The sequence below is a fragment of the Pollachius pollachius genome (genome assembly GCF_949987615.1).
Source record: "Pollachius pollachius genome assembly, chromosome: 8".
NCBI classification, from domain to species: Eukaryota; Metazoa; Chordata; class Actinopteri; order Gadiformes; family Gadidae; genus Pollachius; species Pollachius pollachius.
In genome coordinates this window covers 12,235,224-12,250,577 of record NC_136941.1, presented here as the reverse complement: position 1 = coordinate 12,250,577, position 15,354 = coordinate 12,235,224, and the positions used below count along the sequence as shown (strand labels likewise).

Sequence of the window (15,354 nt, the reverse complement as noted above, 5' to 3'; positions counted from 1 at the left end):
GCCAGAAACAAGTATAGAAGTCGTATTAGAAGTCTAAAACCATTACTTTTTTGGGAAACAAAACCTTTGATAAATAGTACACTTGATACTATACATTTACCATATGTCCTACAACTGTATTTAAAATATCATATCATATCTGAGATATGTATATACTATTTAATGGAATGATAATATTCAGTGGAATCATAAGGATTTACTTTAACCCACTTTGTCAAGCTGCTGTACGTAGAAGAGGTTTTGTGTGTGTGTGTGTGTGTGTGTGTGTGTGTGTGTGTGTGTGTGTGTGTGTGTGTGTGTGTGTGTGTGTGTGTGTGTGTGTGTGTGTGTGTCTGAGAGAGAGATTGGCCCTGATTGTCTAGAAACTTAAAAACGAGGCACCAGAGCAGACTTCACAACAAAGTGGTAAACAAACAAATAAGTATCTCTATATAAATCTAAACGTCTACCCTCGACATGTATGGGAGTTGTTCTGCGCTGATTGATGCACAAAAGTAGAATACAAAATTTAAATCAACGTGGCAAAGTGTCCTTGTCGTTATTCTGCCTTCCTCCCCTGCTGGGAAACAACTTTGCTTCCTCCAAACAAACTTTCAGTCTGATACCTAGCTCAAGCAGAGTAAGAAAGGCAGCTAAAGACCCCCCCCACATCTCGCCCCCCCCCCCCCCCCTCAATCCCAGGATGAGCATCGAAGAGCACCTATCCTTGTCTATAAAATGTGCATTTAAAAGACAGAGAGAGAGAAGGCACAGAAAACTAGACCACCCCCTGCGTAGAGTGGTGGGGTGTGGTGGTAGGGGCAGAATAACAGCAGTAGTTTCTGGTACAGCAGACTGGATGAGGCCGTACACCACTAGCACAAAAACACTCCTTCTGTTCGATAGTGCTCTTTTCCCGAGACTCATGGAGGAGATCTACTATTAACACTACTACCGACGCTTTACGGGTGAGCTCTTTTCTAAGTTGAAACACCGCCAAGGAGACACATTCAGTGAACAGTGGTCTGAACAGGGGATCCCTCCAGAGTCCCCCACCCCCCACAACCCTGCGGACAGCAAACGACTTCCTCGTTTCGTGCCATCGACGTCGACTTCATTGGCCTGCAGGGAGGATGTCTGCTACACTACCGCCAATAAACCCCGCCGTCCAATGAGAGTGCTATACAAAGACGTGTCTTCGGGGGCCTATTTGATCACACCAGGCTTCGCCTGTGTCGTCTGATTGGCTGCTGTTGAGTGGGCGGGGTCTCGTGTCTCTTCCTTCGCCGGCCGCGTCACGTTCGCCGCTAGAGTCCCGGCGTCCGGCGGTTTGTCGGGCGATTTTGGCGGCGCCTCGGCGGCCTTCCTCGTGTCCGCTTTCGGCGCCGGGGGTCTGCCCGATCTCCGCTGATTGGGGAACTTCAGCAGGGGCAGGTGGGGGTCCTCGCCGATGTTGACCGTCAGGTTGGTGTAGAGGGGCTCAAGCTCCCGGGACAGGAGGTCGTACGTCAGCGAGTTGAGGCCGTCCGAGCGCCAGTTGAGCCTGGTCCTCTTCAGCAGGTCGAATCTGGAAAGAGGAGGGTGTTCATACGTATTCAAATGTCATTAAAAGGTGACATAATATACCACCAGGTTTGACCTTTAAGGGTAAGGGGTTAGGGCTTCTAGGACGCTATACAGGTAGATACAGGACATTAGTGTCCCAGAACCTTCGGCTTTGGAGAAGGACTCATACGTGTGTGTCCCTTGCCCAGGTTTGTGCTGTACCTGCGTGGGTTCTGCTCGTTGCCCCTGTCTCCTTTATGCTTGATCATCTTGTAGTGGCCGATGGCCACTGGGGGGCGCACTATCTTCATGCCAGACAGACGCACTCTGGGAAAGCAGAGAGAAACAAAACAGCAGAGTAGTATTTAGTATTGAAAGATTGTAATCTGTAAATCGAAATGTGCCATGATAATGCTAAACTACAGCTATATGCTAGGAAGAGGATGGGTGTTGCTACATTCCACTAAAACACAGAAACTTGGAAAAGACTATCAAACTTTACAGCAAACATTCAAGTACACGTATATAAACGGTAAAGAAAAACTTGGAAGATAGCATACATTATTATTTCAAATTATTTTGACCAGCTACAACACATAGGGGAGACTAAGGGACTCTAAAAACCAGCTGAAACCTATTTCCATCTCAGTCATCTTGTAGACCAACCTTGTCATTCAACCGTTGCATATAACGTAAAACCCAGAATATCCCAACTAATAGGTGGGATAGAACACGAAGATGCCGGTGAACCTTAGCAGATTTAGAATAGGAAGCAACCTTGGGTCTCGCTTCATTTCTCCTAAATCCCCTGGATTGTCTTTTCTTCCATTTATTCATGAAAGGATCTTAGTGCCTCTCTGAGCAGCACGTGGAGTTGGAAAAAAGAGAGGCATGGGCGTAAGAAAACTAGACAGGCAATCCGCGTGGACATAGCTGCACACACTAGAGCTGATCTCGTAATCCGAATACTCACTGGGTCTTCTCCAGCGAGAGCACACGGCAAAGCCATGACAGAGGGGCGGGAGATTAGGTTGAAAGATCACACTGACGACAGCAGGAAAACATTATAACAGCTGACAGACCAGAAAGATGTGCTGAAGCGGGGAGCGGTCAATGTGAGGCGGGCCACCGAAATACGATCAGACATGGAAGGCGAGGAGGTCTACCAAACCCCCGTTAGAACCGTAACGGTCTCAGCAGACTTTATAGAGTGTACATAAAAAATAACATGAAATTATTGATTGATGCTTCTAAAAGTTGTGGGGTCTCAGAATCAAAAGGTCTAATGATTAGAATGGTTCATTGTGTGGTATTAAGTATCAAAAGAATGTAAAACGAGTATAAAATAGGACAAAGGAGCCTGTTGGTCTGCCTAGAATCCCTTCAACCATGCACATCTCAAGTACAGAAAGGTTTAGGTTAATGTTGTTAATGTTACTGTAGTCACATTGCATGGAGCCCCCATTGCCCTATAATGCAGAGTGTGTTGGCCTTACCTAGCGGCGATGTCGTCGTCCTCCCCTCCCCAGCCCCAGTAATGGTTAGGGAAGCCGTTCATCTTCATATACTGGTCTGGGGTCACTGCGGACACGCCACCAAAGTACTGAGGATACGGTAACCTGGAAAAACAAAGTGAACATGAAAACTGTGCCAAGGAGACTGCATGATTGATATATCATCCTAAAGAGGCCGAATAACAGATTTGAATCCTAGCAGTAAGGCTAACAAAAGATATATTATGTAAATGTACAAATCATAAATGACCATATGTCATCGGAAATTAAGGAAACATTCCAAGTATAAATACTGTCTTCGACGAAGGTGAACAGTATGTTCTCTTTGAAATTACCGTTCCGGATAACCTTTCTTTTTTTGTGTATGTATTATTCACTATTCTCAGAATACTCCGGTTTTACAGATATGTAACAAATAGGCACACAAACACAGCATTCTGCAGCCATGGAAATACTGTAAGCAAACAAACTGGATAAACTGAGATTTGCCTAGATTCCAACCAACCTAATTTAAATTTCTCTCACAGCAACTGATCTGGGGTCATACCATCTGCTGTCAGCTTCGGTGATTTGATCTGAAATTAGCCCTACCTTTATGGGTTCACGGTCGAGATGAGTGCAAAGCATCGGCTGCATCAATATTGATGAAAGCGAGGTATAAAGTGCTACTGGCAGATTTATGGATGAGCTCTAACGAGTAAGTTGTAGGTCTCAAACTATATCAGAACATCTGCAGTATATGGAAAAAAATAACATAAAAGAAGACGCTACTGCTGTTCTCAAGCTAGCTGGCGACGTTGTTCCATCTCCTAGTGAAACGGCTTCGCAAAATTATCCCGTTTGAGGGAACCAACAAAATTTTCTTCCAATACAATGCTGATTAAATAATTCCTTTCGGCCGGGCCTAGCCTGGTAGCACAAAGTTATGAATAGCAAGCCTATGAAGGCCATAATTCATCATCGTATTTTAGGATTTTCAATGGTTTATTATGTATGAAACCAGAATGGGGATAAAGTCATTGACAATTGCTTCCACCGTGTGGCAGAAAAGAGCATAGCAACCCTCGCTTAATTATAAGGGTTGCCTTTTTATCTGACTGTTTAAATGGAAACCTTAACGCTTGGGGGGTGACGTTTATACGGTTGTAAAAAGGCTACCTGTATCGGAACTTGTCCATGGCGACAGACAGGTGTGTGGGGAACTGCTTGTGGCAGGTGTAGGTGTTGTGGTCGTTCTCGGGCAACAGGTCCACGTCGTGGAGGAAGATACAGCCCCAGTCCTCGTCTCGCAGCGCCTCTCGTACCCCCACGTTCAGCAGCTTGGCGCGGTTGAATGTACTGTTCCCCCACTGGACAGAGAGGGGGGGTTGGAGAAGATACTTTTAGAATTCAGGGCTTAATGGGTTTTGTTGCGTTTTCAGAAATCTTTGACCATGTCGATTTATTCAGATTCATATTACACAGGAGGCACATCCATGGCATCAGCTCTTGCTGTGCGTCCAAGATACCCAAACAGACCATTCTGAATATAAAATAGAATTAAAGAATATTATATTATAAACGAGGGACTATAACATGGGCGGTTCCAGACCAATCAGTCACTGCATGATTAGATATTCACACAGTTTTTTCATATATAATCTAATCATGCATTCATATTCAGAAGATGTTTTGATGAATCTAGAATTGGCAAAAAAAATAATCTAGGTGATTGATTTATTTAATTGTGTCTACAAAACATCTCTACATCCATCCAGAGATTTTTCTCCCCCGGATATACAGGTCCTTTTGGAGGAGATAGGGAAAAGGCATCTTGCTAAGGACCTCCCCCTACAGGTAGGCTACGGACATGCCTGATCGAATCCACATCCAGCTGGGATGCAACCAAAATTCCGCTGGACAGGGTCGTGCTCAGAACACCCTCCAGGAGTCACCAGGATGGTGTCACCATAGTAACCAATACACTACCCTGTCCTCTATATGAACGACGCTCCAGTGCACACATACTGGCACACACACAGCCAGTCCCACCTGCTGTACGATGTAAATGCTGTAGTGGATCTGCTGCCTCTGCAGGAAGGGGTGCAGGTGGTACAGCAGGGCCCGCAGGTGGGTCTGCCGGTTCCGGTATGGGACCACGATGGCCGTGTGGTGGCGGGGCTCGCAGTCCGGTGGGCTGTAGTGACCCCCCGGGGACACCAGGGGGTTCCTCTGTCGGATCTCCTCAAGAGACAGCGGGGCGGACAGGTGGACCGACACAGGACCCACTGAGGAGGAAGAGGAGGGGGAAGAGGAGGAGGAGGAGGGGAGGAGGAGAAGGGGGAGGAGGGAGGAGGAGGGGGAGGAGGAGGAGGAGGAGGAGGAGGAGGAGGAGGGAGGGGGAGGAGGGAGGGAGGAGGAGGAGGAAGAGGGAGGAGGAGGAGGGAGGAGGGGGAGGGGGAGGAGGGAGGAGGAGGAGGAAGAGGGAGGAGGGGGAGGAGGAGGAAGAGGGAGGGGGAGGGGGAGGAGGGAGGAGGAGGAGGAGGAAGAGGGAGGAGGAGGAGGGGAGGAGGAGGGGGAGGGGGAGGAGGAGGAGGAGGAGGAGGAAGAGGAGGGGAGACCAAAGCAGAGGAGTGAAGGGATAAGAGGAGAGAAGGGCAGAATAGAACAGAAGGAACCAGTGGAGAAGGATATCCGAGGAGGGGAAATGAGAGGAGCACAGGGAAGGGCAAGGTTTCAGATTTCATTCTGGGATTGAAGTGGTCCATGTGACTGATCATCTGTTTTTGGTCAGAACACAACCAGCAATTTGCCATCCGCCACGGACACGCCAAAACACAATCACTCACTCAGCTCTCTTGGCCAAGATTGAACAACAGAAAACATGAAATGGAAACATCATTAAAATAGACGCAAGAGCCTTCATCATCTACCATTCCCTTTCATCCTCATCCTCTCACCCAGCAGTGGAGAGGGCAACTGGCACTCCTTCAGAGGAGGTGTTGTTCCGGGAGGTCCGGTGCCTGTGTTGCGGGGAGGTGGTGGCGGCGGCCCAAGGTGGCTGAGGTTAGTGTACACATCATGGGGTCGGGAGTAATCGAACTCTGGCTCTGTGGTGTGGACCAAAACAGACACCAGGCCTCGGAAGCCCCCCAGGGAAAAGTACAGGACAAAGGCAAACTGGAATCCCACCAGCAGGGCCAGAGTACAAGGGGAGTCCAGGGAACGACCGTAGCACGCCATGATGAGCCCGACAGACTTAAAGGCGAGGAGAGGTCAAAGTAAAGGGTGGAACAATGGAAAGAATAAGGGGCAGGGGACAAAAGGGGTTGGGAGAGGGTAGGAGGAGGAAAGGGAAAAGCAGAAGAAGGTGGGGTGGGGGCGGGGGGGCTCTATGTACACTCAGAATTGAAAGGGGGGGATGGCCATCTGTTTGAATGGAGAGTAGTACTGGTGAAGTTCAGTCAGGACTGCCATCTCCTCTTGACCAAACTATTCACTGTGGGGAAGAAGAAGAAAAAAAAGTAAAGCAGTGATTTTTGGATTGTGTATCTTACAGATAAAACCAAATGCAATGTCAAACACACGTCATGCAATTAATAAAACATTTTCAAGGTAAAAAATAATGCATATCGGCTACGCATGCGCGGATCGTCAACATCTGCATCTTAAATCTATCTACCCCGAGTGTCCCGTTCTTTCGAGCGGCTTCACGGCCTGTCCTGGACCAGAGATTATATGTTCCCCGGCTCTCTTCCTCTTCCAATTCAAATAAAACACGGCATTATTAATTAACCAACGCTGAATGAATGTCTCGAAATCACAAGGTAGCATGCTAAGCTAAATAGCAAAACAACTACCTGCTTGTATAGTAACACTATTTTCTCAGTGGAACTGGTAAAAATTGCCGTGGATCACAAACCGAAATCATGCTGAGACGTGTGGTCAATAAGTAATACAAAATAATATATCACCTACACTAGGCGCACATCATACCTATTCGACTACTGTGCATACTGTCGATTAGTATTGGGTTTATACTAGATATAAATAGAACTGTTATGGAGCAGATACCTAAAACACTTCAAATGCTCAGCATAATGACCATCAATAGGCCTTTACGCACACTGTTAATGCACAGGCTGTTTAACCCATTCATTGACAGGATGCATGGCTATCAGTAAGTCCATTGTCAATATTTGTCACACTACCAGTAACCATGCTGGTGGTCCAGCGATGCACCACGACGCCGCTACTCACCGGCTGACTCCTGCGACATATCAAATCAAGCCCCCGGCTTCCATAGATGATCGACGGCCCGCATCAGGAGGAACTACGTCCAAATGGTTCAAAACGTGTTGTTTCTTGAATATCTGAGCGTCTCTCCTGCTGCTTCTAGTTCTCATTCGCACTCAAATCCCCAATGGTGCTTATCAACCGCTGCAGACATTTCCACACGCAAGAGCATCATCGTCCCTATCTATGCCATCCATGTCAACACAGCAGGCATCGGGGTGGTCTCCCTCTTTGCATCGCGACTGTACCATTCAGAGGACATTCTGAGGGGGGTGTCCCGGTGACATCCAGCCAGGCGATAGTCAGCGAAGCGCATCAGAGGCTGATGGTGGCGGCAGATAGAGTGCAGGGATACTTCACTCAAACTTCACATGACTGAACGATATCGAAGGTTTAAAAAATACATAAATAAATATGAGCTTTAACCTTTTCATTAAGCCACCGATGCATGACTGAATAGAACATTGACTTAATCCCTCTCACTCTCACTATTTCTCTAACTCTCTCAGTCTCTGTCCTTCCATATCTTTCGCCCCATCCCCCTCTCTCTCTCTCTCTGTCTCTCTCTCTCTCTCTCTCTCTCTCTCTCTCTCTCTCTCTCTCTCCCTCTCTCTCCCTCCCTACAACTCTCTCTGCTCTCTGTAGTCCATTCACTTTAGACGGATGATGAGATCTGATCTGGTTGCTTTTTGAAGGTATCCATTCATTGAAAGCGTTGCTCCTGTTGATATTCGCTTTTATTTCTCACAAAACAAAAAAGGTTTGCAGCAGTAGCAGTACTCAGATTACAGGACAGGGAAAAAAATAGTATTTATGGCTATGGTAATACCACATCAGCATACCTTATGTATAGAACTAACCCCAACCCCACCCCTCAAATGAGCCCCCCTAAGCAGATGAAGAAGAATGTTCAAAAAAAAGCATCAGATACCATTGTGGCCGTCCTTTATGTGGATGCACTGCTATCAATGGATCAGGGCAAAGCAGGTCTTTGTGTGCTAACTCTATCTGGGGCAAGCCCAAACTATACAATATTGTCCCGTTCATGAGTAGTCCACAAAAAATAACATCATAGAAAGCACAGCCAAGCATGTTGTGGGTCGTCAAGACCCTCTGTGATGCAAACATTATTGATAAGCTTCCTTTATGTTCATTACTGAGAACGGAAATTGTGAAAATGCTGTCTATTCACTGATAGTTTATTGTTGAAATACAGTACAGTTGGATCACAGAATTTCAGACCAGCGAAAAGGTCTCAGACCAGCACAATTGCAACTTCCCAAATTCTGATACAACCAAATCAGCACACAGTACAAATATCTATCCATACAAAAAAGATTATTTTTGATATGTATTTTGTAAATGTAATCTTTACCAAAATGGTAAGACACAAAAAATGACAAATCCAATAAATGTATGTGTTCAAAAAATGTGTTAAGTTTAAAAAGATATTTCAACTATTTTAGATCAGGATATTCGTTATTTAGTATCCAAATTCACTCTCTGAAAATTAAAAACTTTGTAAAAATATAACACATAATGATTGTACTAAAAGCACATCCCTTTCCACTGTGTGCAGGTACACACACTGTGCAAGACACATTTCCCTTTGTATTTAATCATGCTAATTATGTTAATTTCTCTATCTTCTCCATGTGTCTCCTTTTCTCTTAAAAAAAAGCTTGCTTAATGAAATCAGGCCAAGCCAGTATTAATAATCATCCTTAATAATAATTCAGGTTTTTCTTTCTCTCTCCAACCCTTATACAAATCCTAGATGTCATCCCTTACATCCTTTTCTCACTCTCTCCGTCGCTCTCTCCTTTTGTATTTTCTAAATTGCCTGTTCTCTCTCGCTCTCTCCCTCCCTCTCCCTCTATCCCTCTCTCTCTCTACTTCTTCTTGTAGTTGCCAAAGCGAATGGCCTGCTGACTGGTGACGCAGCGGAAGGTGGCAGGCTGCACCTCCCAGTAGTTGACGGGGTTGTCGAACAGGCTAATGCCGTTATAGAATGTCCTCTTCATTCCAGAGCCCCTGGGGCAGAAGTCGTCCACTCCCACTTTTGTGATGTTGTTGACATGGAGATAAACCATCTAGAGTGACCAGAGGGAGGGGGATGGAGTATGTAACATGATAAAGTGTTTCTGAGTGTTTTTCGTCCACACGTATATGAAAAAACATATTAAAAGCCCTTTGTTTTCCCAAAGAATTCCTGTCAAGACAACGATATTATAGAATATATCGTTGTTCCCAAAAGAATGCAAGAAGATTTAAAACATTCACATAAGCATGTCAGGCCTGTAGGTGGCGAAACAACTTTATGTCCCACAGCACAGAAGAACATGGAGCATGCACATTGATGGGCTTCTTCTTGAGCATGGCGGTGTTATGACGAAGAAACACTAGGTTGACTTGCTAACATGTGAATACACCCATCTGTACTAGCCCCACGTAAACACACCCGTAGTCTGCCATTGTTTGTAGCTTTCTGGCACATGCTCAATGAAATCGAGCTCATGGTGTCATCATTTTGTAAAACCTCTGCTTCACTGGTCCATACCAATACAGTTTTTAGAAAATACCCATATACATGGGGAAGAGGTAATAGTTACTGTAATACAAACAATACAATACCCTGCTAGAAATACTGACTGCCATAGTGTACTTTTTGAGTGTATTCTGCCAAAAAATGCAAGCTCTCTAATTCAGTGACACCTATGATCTATATAATGTGATGTAGATGAGGTCTAGATGGAGGAGGACTGCATAAACAAATATGCAGTCCTCCTCCATCAGAAATTAGCCGGCAAAAAACTTAGCAGGAAATAAGAAGCGAGCCCTGATGTGTGATTCTATTTGTGGTGTTTATCCCACCTGGAGGTATTTCATGCTCTGGAGGCCTTGGGGGACGCGGTTGAGGCGGTTGTACTCCAGATGCAGCTCAGTCAGCTTGTGCAGGAAGGCCAGGCTGCCGTCCTCGATGTTACGGATACGGTTATGGGCCAGGCCCAACCTACAAACCAACAGCAACACCCAGGGAACCAATAGTCAGAGAGAAGACTTCTGCAGTTCCTACTTTAGCCCCTTCATGGCACTGTAGGCTGGAGATGACTTTATTTTACATAAAAAACATATGAAGCTTGTTATTGGTGTACTGATATCGGAATGTTATTATTTATATTAACAACGAGTAGGCGGTAAATGTCTGTGTCTAGAGAAGAGGAAGAGACTGCAACCGGCGGATCTTTAATAAAAGACTAGAAAAACCTTCAATAAAAGACTCCGGGCACAGCAGTGAACATTAAAACACATAGAGTAAACCACCTGTACAGCTCTTTGTAGCGTTTCAGGTCCTCCAACTCCACAGCCTGGATCTGGTTGTTGTCTAGATGGAGCTCTTGCAGACTGTCGGGCAGGTCTGATATAACACAATTGTATCAATACTTCATCTGTGGCCGCACATCTCGGACCCATAAACCACATAGCACTTGATGGAATTTTATTGAAAAAGAAGAGATGATTGGAATATTTTCTTCATATCAAAAATACCTTTGGGCACACCGGTGAGTTTGGCTTCAGATATGCGCAAGTAGTTCAGTTTCAGTCCCTTGAAGGCTCCAGGCTCGAAGTCGCTGTTCTGGATTGGATTCGACCCCATCTCTATTGAACATAGATCCAAGTTCATGTCCAAGTCCAAATCATTTTATGCTTAATATTGAAGCATTATTATTGAACCTGGAGTCTAGAATTGTATGTGTTATAACTGGTTTCTTATTTCCAACTAGAATAGAGTATTACTCAATCGCTTTGGCATCAGATTGAATTGTATGTGTGTCTTGGTCAGGTGCACTATAGCTTGTTCACACTAAGGTTTAACACATGGGGGATTGGACCATTTTTTACCTATGCAGTTCATTCTGGAGAGACCACTGAAGGTTCCAGCGGACACCCTCTTGATGCTGTTGTCGTGTATCCTCAGCTCCACCAGGGAGGGAGGCAGGCCCCTAGGGATGGTGGTCAGGTGGTTCCTGGAGAAGTACAGCTTCTGCATGTGCTTCAGTGGGGAGAATGTCCTGGGGTGGACCTTGGAGATCCTGTTGTTGACCAGAGCCAGGGCCTAGGGGGAAGAGCAGAGCCATGATGCAGAGAGGTTCAATAGAAGTATAGAAGTATTTGAAATCTCTCTCGCGCTCTCTCTCGTTGACGGATGCTGGTTCTTTCATCTCTTGCTATTTTGTTTCTAATGTCTCAAAACGACTGATGCTGATTTAAACTGGCCTTGTGTACCCACATATTCTCTCTCTCTCTCTCTCTCTCTCTCTCTCTCTCTCTCTCTCCCTCTCTCAATATATGTCGATATATATATTTCTATATATATGTTTATATGTATTTGTATATATATGTGTGTATATGTCTCGTGAACAGAGTACAGCCGTGTCTGTCACCCACGAGACGAGACTCCCAGCCTGCCAGTGCTGAGGGTCGGAGACAGATGGATACCGAGGTAAACAGTTCTTTAAGAGAGTTGTTATTATTGTGCAAGGTCATGTTGGGCGTCTCCTTCTCTGCTAGTCTCAATATTGCGCTTTTATTGGCGCCTTTGAATACATGCGAGAGGATGTGAGCGAGAATATTCCCCTTTCTGCATTTGGCAGCAATTTAAAACAGAATAAAGGCTCCAAGTGGAAAGATGTAAAAACGTGAGAGAGAGAGGGGGATTTTCATAAGCTCTCCGGATATGCACAGCCACGGCTACGTTTCACACGGTGCAAGCCAAAGCATGCTACTTTATACGCCCGCCAAGGCTGCTTCAAGAGCCACTGAATGTAATGCAAAGACGCAACCGTAACTGAAAGTCTTGTTCCTTACATATAGGTTAGTGAGGCCCTTGAAGTCATGTTCCTTGAGCTCAGTAATGCGGTTGTTCTGCAGGTCAAGGAACTTGGTGTCCAAGGGGATACCTTCTGGGACCTCAGTCAGACCTGGAAAATAAACGTACACACAGAGACACCGCAGAGATGTCACACAAACGTTTGCTAATGTCTCATTCAGCCCTAGACTAATGAAAATAAATGGTGAGTGGGTATTTTTAAAACTGGTCATCAGAGCCTGAAATTAAACTTTTCACGTCGTCCTCCACTCCACGGAATAACATCCCAGGGTTCCTTGCTCTGTTATTTTAAAGAAGGACATGCTGACAGACACACACACCACCATGTTGGTCAAATACACAAGGCGCAGTAGGCACTTGCAGTTTATCTCTGGGAAGGCGTTGACATGGACATTAAACACACACACACACACAATGATACATACGTCACACACACACGTCACACCCATTAAACCCAATCAGTGACATAACTACCCTAATGCCAGATGGGGACAGCAGATGTTTTCAATAAAACCAAAGTTGCAAAAGATGTTAGAAACATCTGCTTAATGACAAATAAAAAAATGCCAGAATCCTAACCAATCTTAATCTTATAAATGGTTTATGTGGGAAATATGGGATATTTTATTGATGAAATGGGAGAGTTGTGATTAAACAACACACCCAATGGCAGACTCTTGAGTTGCCATGGAATAGAATATAATATAATGCAGCTTTATGATCCACTAGGTAGGTAGAGAATCCCTCAGGCTCTAGCGAGTGGTTTCTCAAAAAGATATACAATGGAAGAACAAATGTCCCACTGGTGTTGCCCGGCAACTTACCCTAACCCAGCAACTCATTCAGTTTAAACATTTAGTCGAAACCCAAATCATAGCCTTAAGAATACACCTGCCATAGCACGGCCGCATTACCACTGGAAAAAAATTGAATCTGTGCAGCCACCAAAGGGAACGGCTACCGATCATTATGAGGACCACATGAGAGCGGCTGGTGTGTCGGTGTGCGAGCGATGTGGTTAGCAGCGCAGCAGACAGACCAGGGTCGGTCGTGCAGAAAGCCCTCAATTGGTGCCATGCAACATCAGCATCTGGGGCTTGCGTCAACCTTCCGCACCAGTCATGCTACCAAGGCACCGGGATCAATCCCGCCTCTGACCACATCAGTCCCTAGAGGAGCCTGACGCTGTCCCATTGATGTTAAGTTTAGATTTATAGGACACACCCACCCTCCTCCATGTCATCAATGGGAAGAACCCGATCCAATATTAAACTAATGGCTCTGACGTCCCCGTCAGACAGCTGTGATGATGTATCCAGGAATGCTAGTGGTGAGGCTAATGTTACAGTTAGCATTCCCTTCGTAGGTAAAAGCTGTAGAGTATTGCAACTAGCCGATTTAGCCTCACTGTCATACACTTGCATTAAGTTTTAGAAAACTGCCTTACAACAAAGTTGCTTTTTACTAATCCCAGGATTGAATTATCTGTCCCCCTCCCCTACCACCACCACCACCAAAAAACTCAGCGAGCTAACCCTCAGACCACAGCTCAGCCGTCTCGGCCACAGATCCCACAGTTGATACCACCTCCCGACAGACCTTGCACCCCCTAAAACCCCAGTGCCCCTTAACTACTGTCAAACATAAATACTGCACCTCAGGCTGGGATGAACAGCACCGAAGCCATGGCCGAAATACATCTGTTCCAAATAAGCACTGACATCTCAGCAAATTATACACTTCCACATTTACCCCGTGGCCTGCCATAGAGTCTGGAGCAGGACATATCCAGGCAGAGACTTTAATGATGATTCATCAAAACCGTTGAACTGTCTCAACCCAGACAGGGTTATTAGAGTTAGTGCTGTGTAATTGAACAAATCCTTTGTTTTAGGCAAAGGTCGTTGTATTCAGTTTGTATGGAACTTCAGCAACAGTTCAAACCAGCTGCAATACTGTTAGATAGATACTATAAAGCAAAAGTGTTCTTGAACAATTTTTGCATCAAAAGGTTACAGGTTTTCCAATTTGGATCTGCTTCTTTGCAGCATAAATACTAATTATTATTTTTGTTTTATTTCTTGTCAATGAGTCTCACCCTTCGGCTGACTTCTGTTGACATATATAATCCCGTCATCTCCTTCCTATCGCCGCGTTAATAAATAGCTGTGCTTTCTCCCTCTTGACAGACTCCTGGTTCCCTCTGAGCCTCTCCACCATTGCACTAAGCCTCTTCTTCCCCTTGTAGTCCCTTCCTCCTCTGGCTGGGCTACCTTTAACCACCCCCTGCATGCCCACATGTCCAACATCAAAACAGGAGAGCGAGGATATGACCATTGTTTCATCTCCATGCCAAAATGTCTGCATTGCTTCTATTTTTTTTGTTGACCCTACATTTAGTAACTTCCTGCTTCCCTAAATCCGTTGCAATGTCTCTTATTTTTGGTGTTGTTTTTTTTTTTTACTTTTTACGAGTATCTCAGTCGTTTGGTGGTTTTGGTGTTGTTGGTTTTGGTGTTGTTGTTTAGTTCACCCATGTCTCAATTTAATCACCCAACTCAACACCATACTCAGAGTGGAAAAGGCCTTTCTTGATTAAATTACACCATCATTATCTCTGAGAGAAAACCAATTCAAGTGCATGAGGCAGCCTAGGAAAAAGCTCTGTGCAAGGTTTGTTTTTTTAACACACACATTTTTTTGCACACTCGGTTGGGTGTGCAACTAATAGACTGGAACGCAAAAAAAAACATTCTCTCTCTCTCTCTCTCTCTCTCTCTCTCTCTCTCTCTCTCGTTCCCTCACACACACAAACACACACACTGACCCAGGTCCGAGCACTGGACCACGCTGAGTTGGCAGCGGCAGCCGAAGGGGCAGGTGGGCCTGTCGGGCACCTCCGTCCCCGAGCCCTCCTCCTCGTCACGCATGAAAGCGGTGGCCACGTCGCTGTCTATGTTGTCCATGGCAAAGTCCAGGAAGGTCCTCTGCTCAAAGGGCAGGGCCGGAGACCTGGCGGGCAGCCCGGCCAGACACAGCAGCAGCAGGGGGAGGTAGTGGCTCAGCATCATTCACCACCTGTGGAGGGAGAGGATGATGGTGGAATAAATGACGACCCTTATAGACGCCTGTAGTCTGCTTCTTCGGCAA

The 15,354-nt window shown here is 45.6% G+C and overlaps 2 protein-coding genes across 2 annotated transcripts in view; both read right to left on the bottom strand.

Annotated features, from left to right (window-relative positions):
* Positions 1-1,185: 1,185 nt before the first annotated feature.
* On the bottom strand, positions 1,186-6,260 carry b4galt3 (UDP-Gal:betaGlcNAc beta 1,4- galactosyltransferase, polypeptide 3; the record flags this gene model as incomplete). Its single annotated transcript, XM_079742524.1, has 6 exons — positions 1,186-1,546; positions 1,747-1,851; positions 3,021-3,143; positions 4,197-4,387; positions 5,070-5,305; positions 5,978-6,260. The coding sequence occupies 6 exons, from the start codon at positions 6,258-6,260 to the stop codon at positions 1,186-1,188; spliced, it is 1,299 nt and encodes a 432-aa protein (XP_079598650.1).
* A 1,942-nt stretch (positions 6,261-8,202) lies between these two features.
* Positions 8,203-15,354, bottom strand: part of bgnb (biglycan b) — a 12,843-nt gene continuing 5,691 nt past the window's right edge. The window contains exons 2-8 of the mRNA XM_079742227.1: positions 15,032-15,282; positions 12,183-12,295; positions 11,217-11,430; positions 10,863-10,973; positions 10,638-10,731; positions 10,188-10,326; positions 8,203-9,406 (exon numbers count right to left, since the gene is read on the bottom strand). Coding sequence (XP_079598353.1) covers positions 9,206-9,406; positions 10,188-10,326; positions 10,638-10,731; positions 10,863-10,973; positions 11,217-11,430; positions 12,183-12,295; positions 15,032-15,275 — 1,116 coding nt within the window. The 5' untranslated portion in view covers positions 15,276-15,282 and the 3' untranslated portion in view covers positions 8,203-9,205. The remainder of the gene's footprint in view (positions 9,407-10,187; positions 10,327-10,637; positions 10,732-10,862; positions 10,974-11,216; positions 11,431-12,182; positions 12,296-15,031; positions 15,283-15,354) is intronic.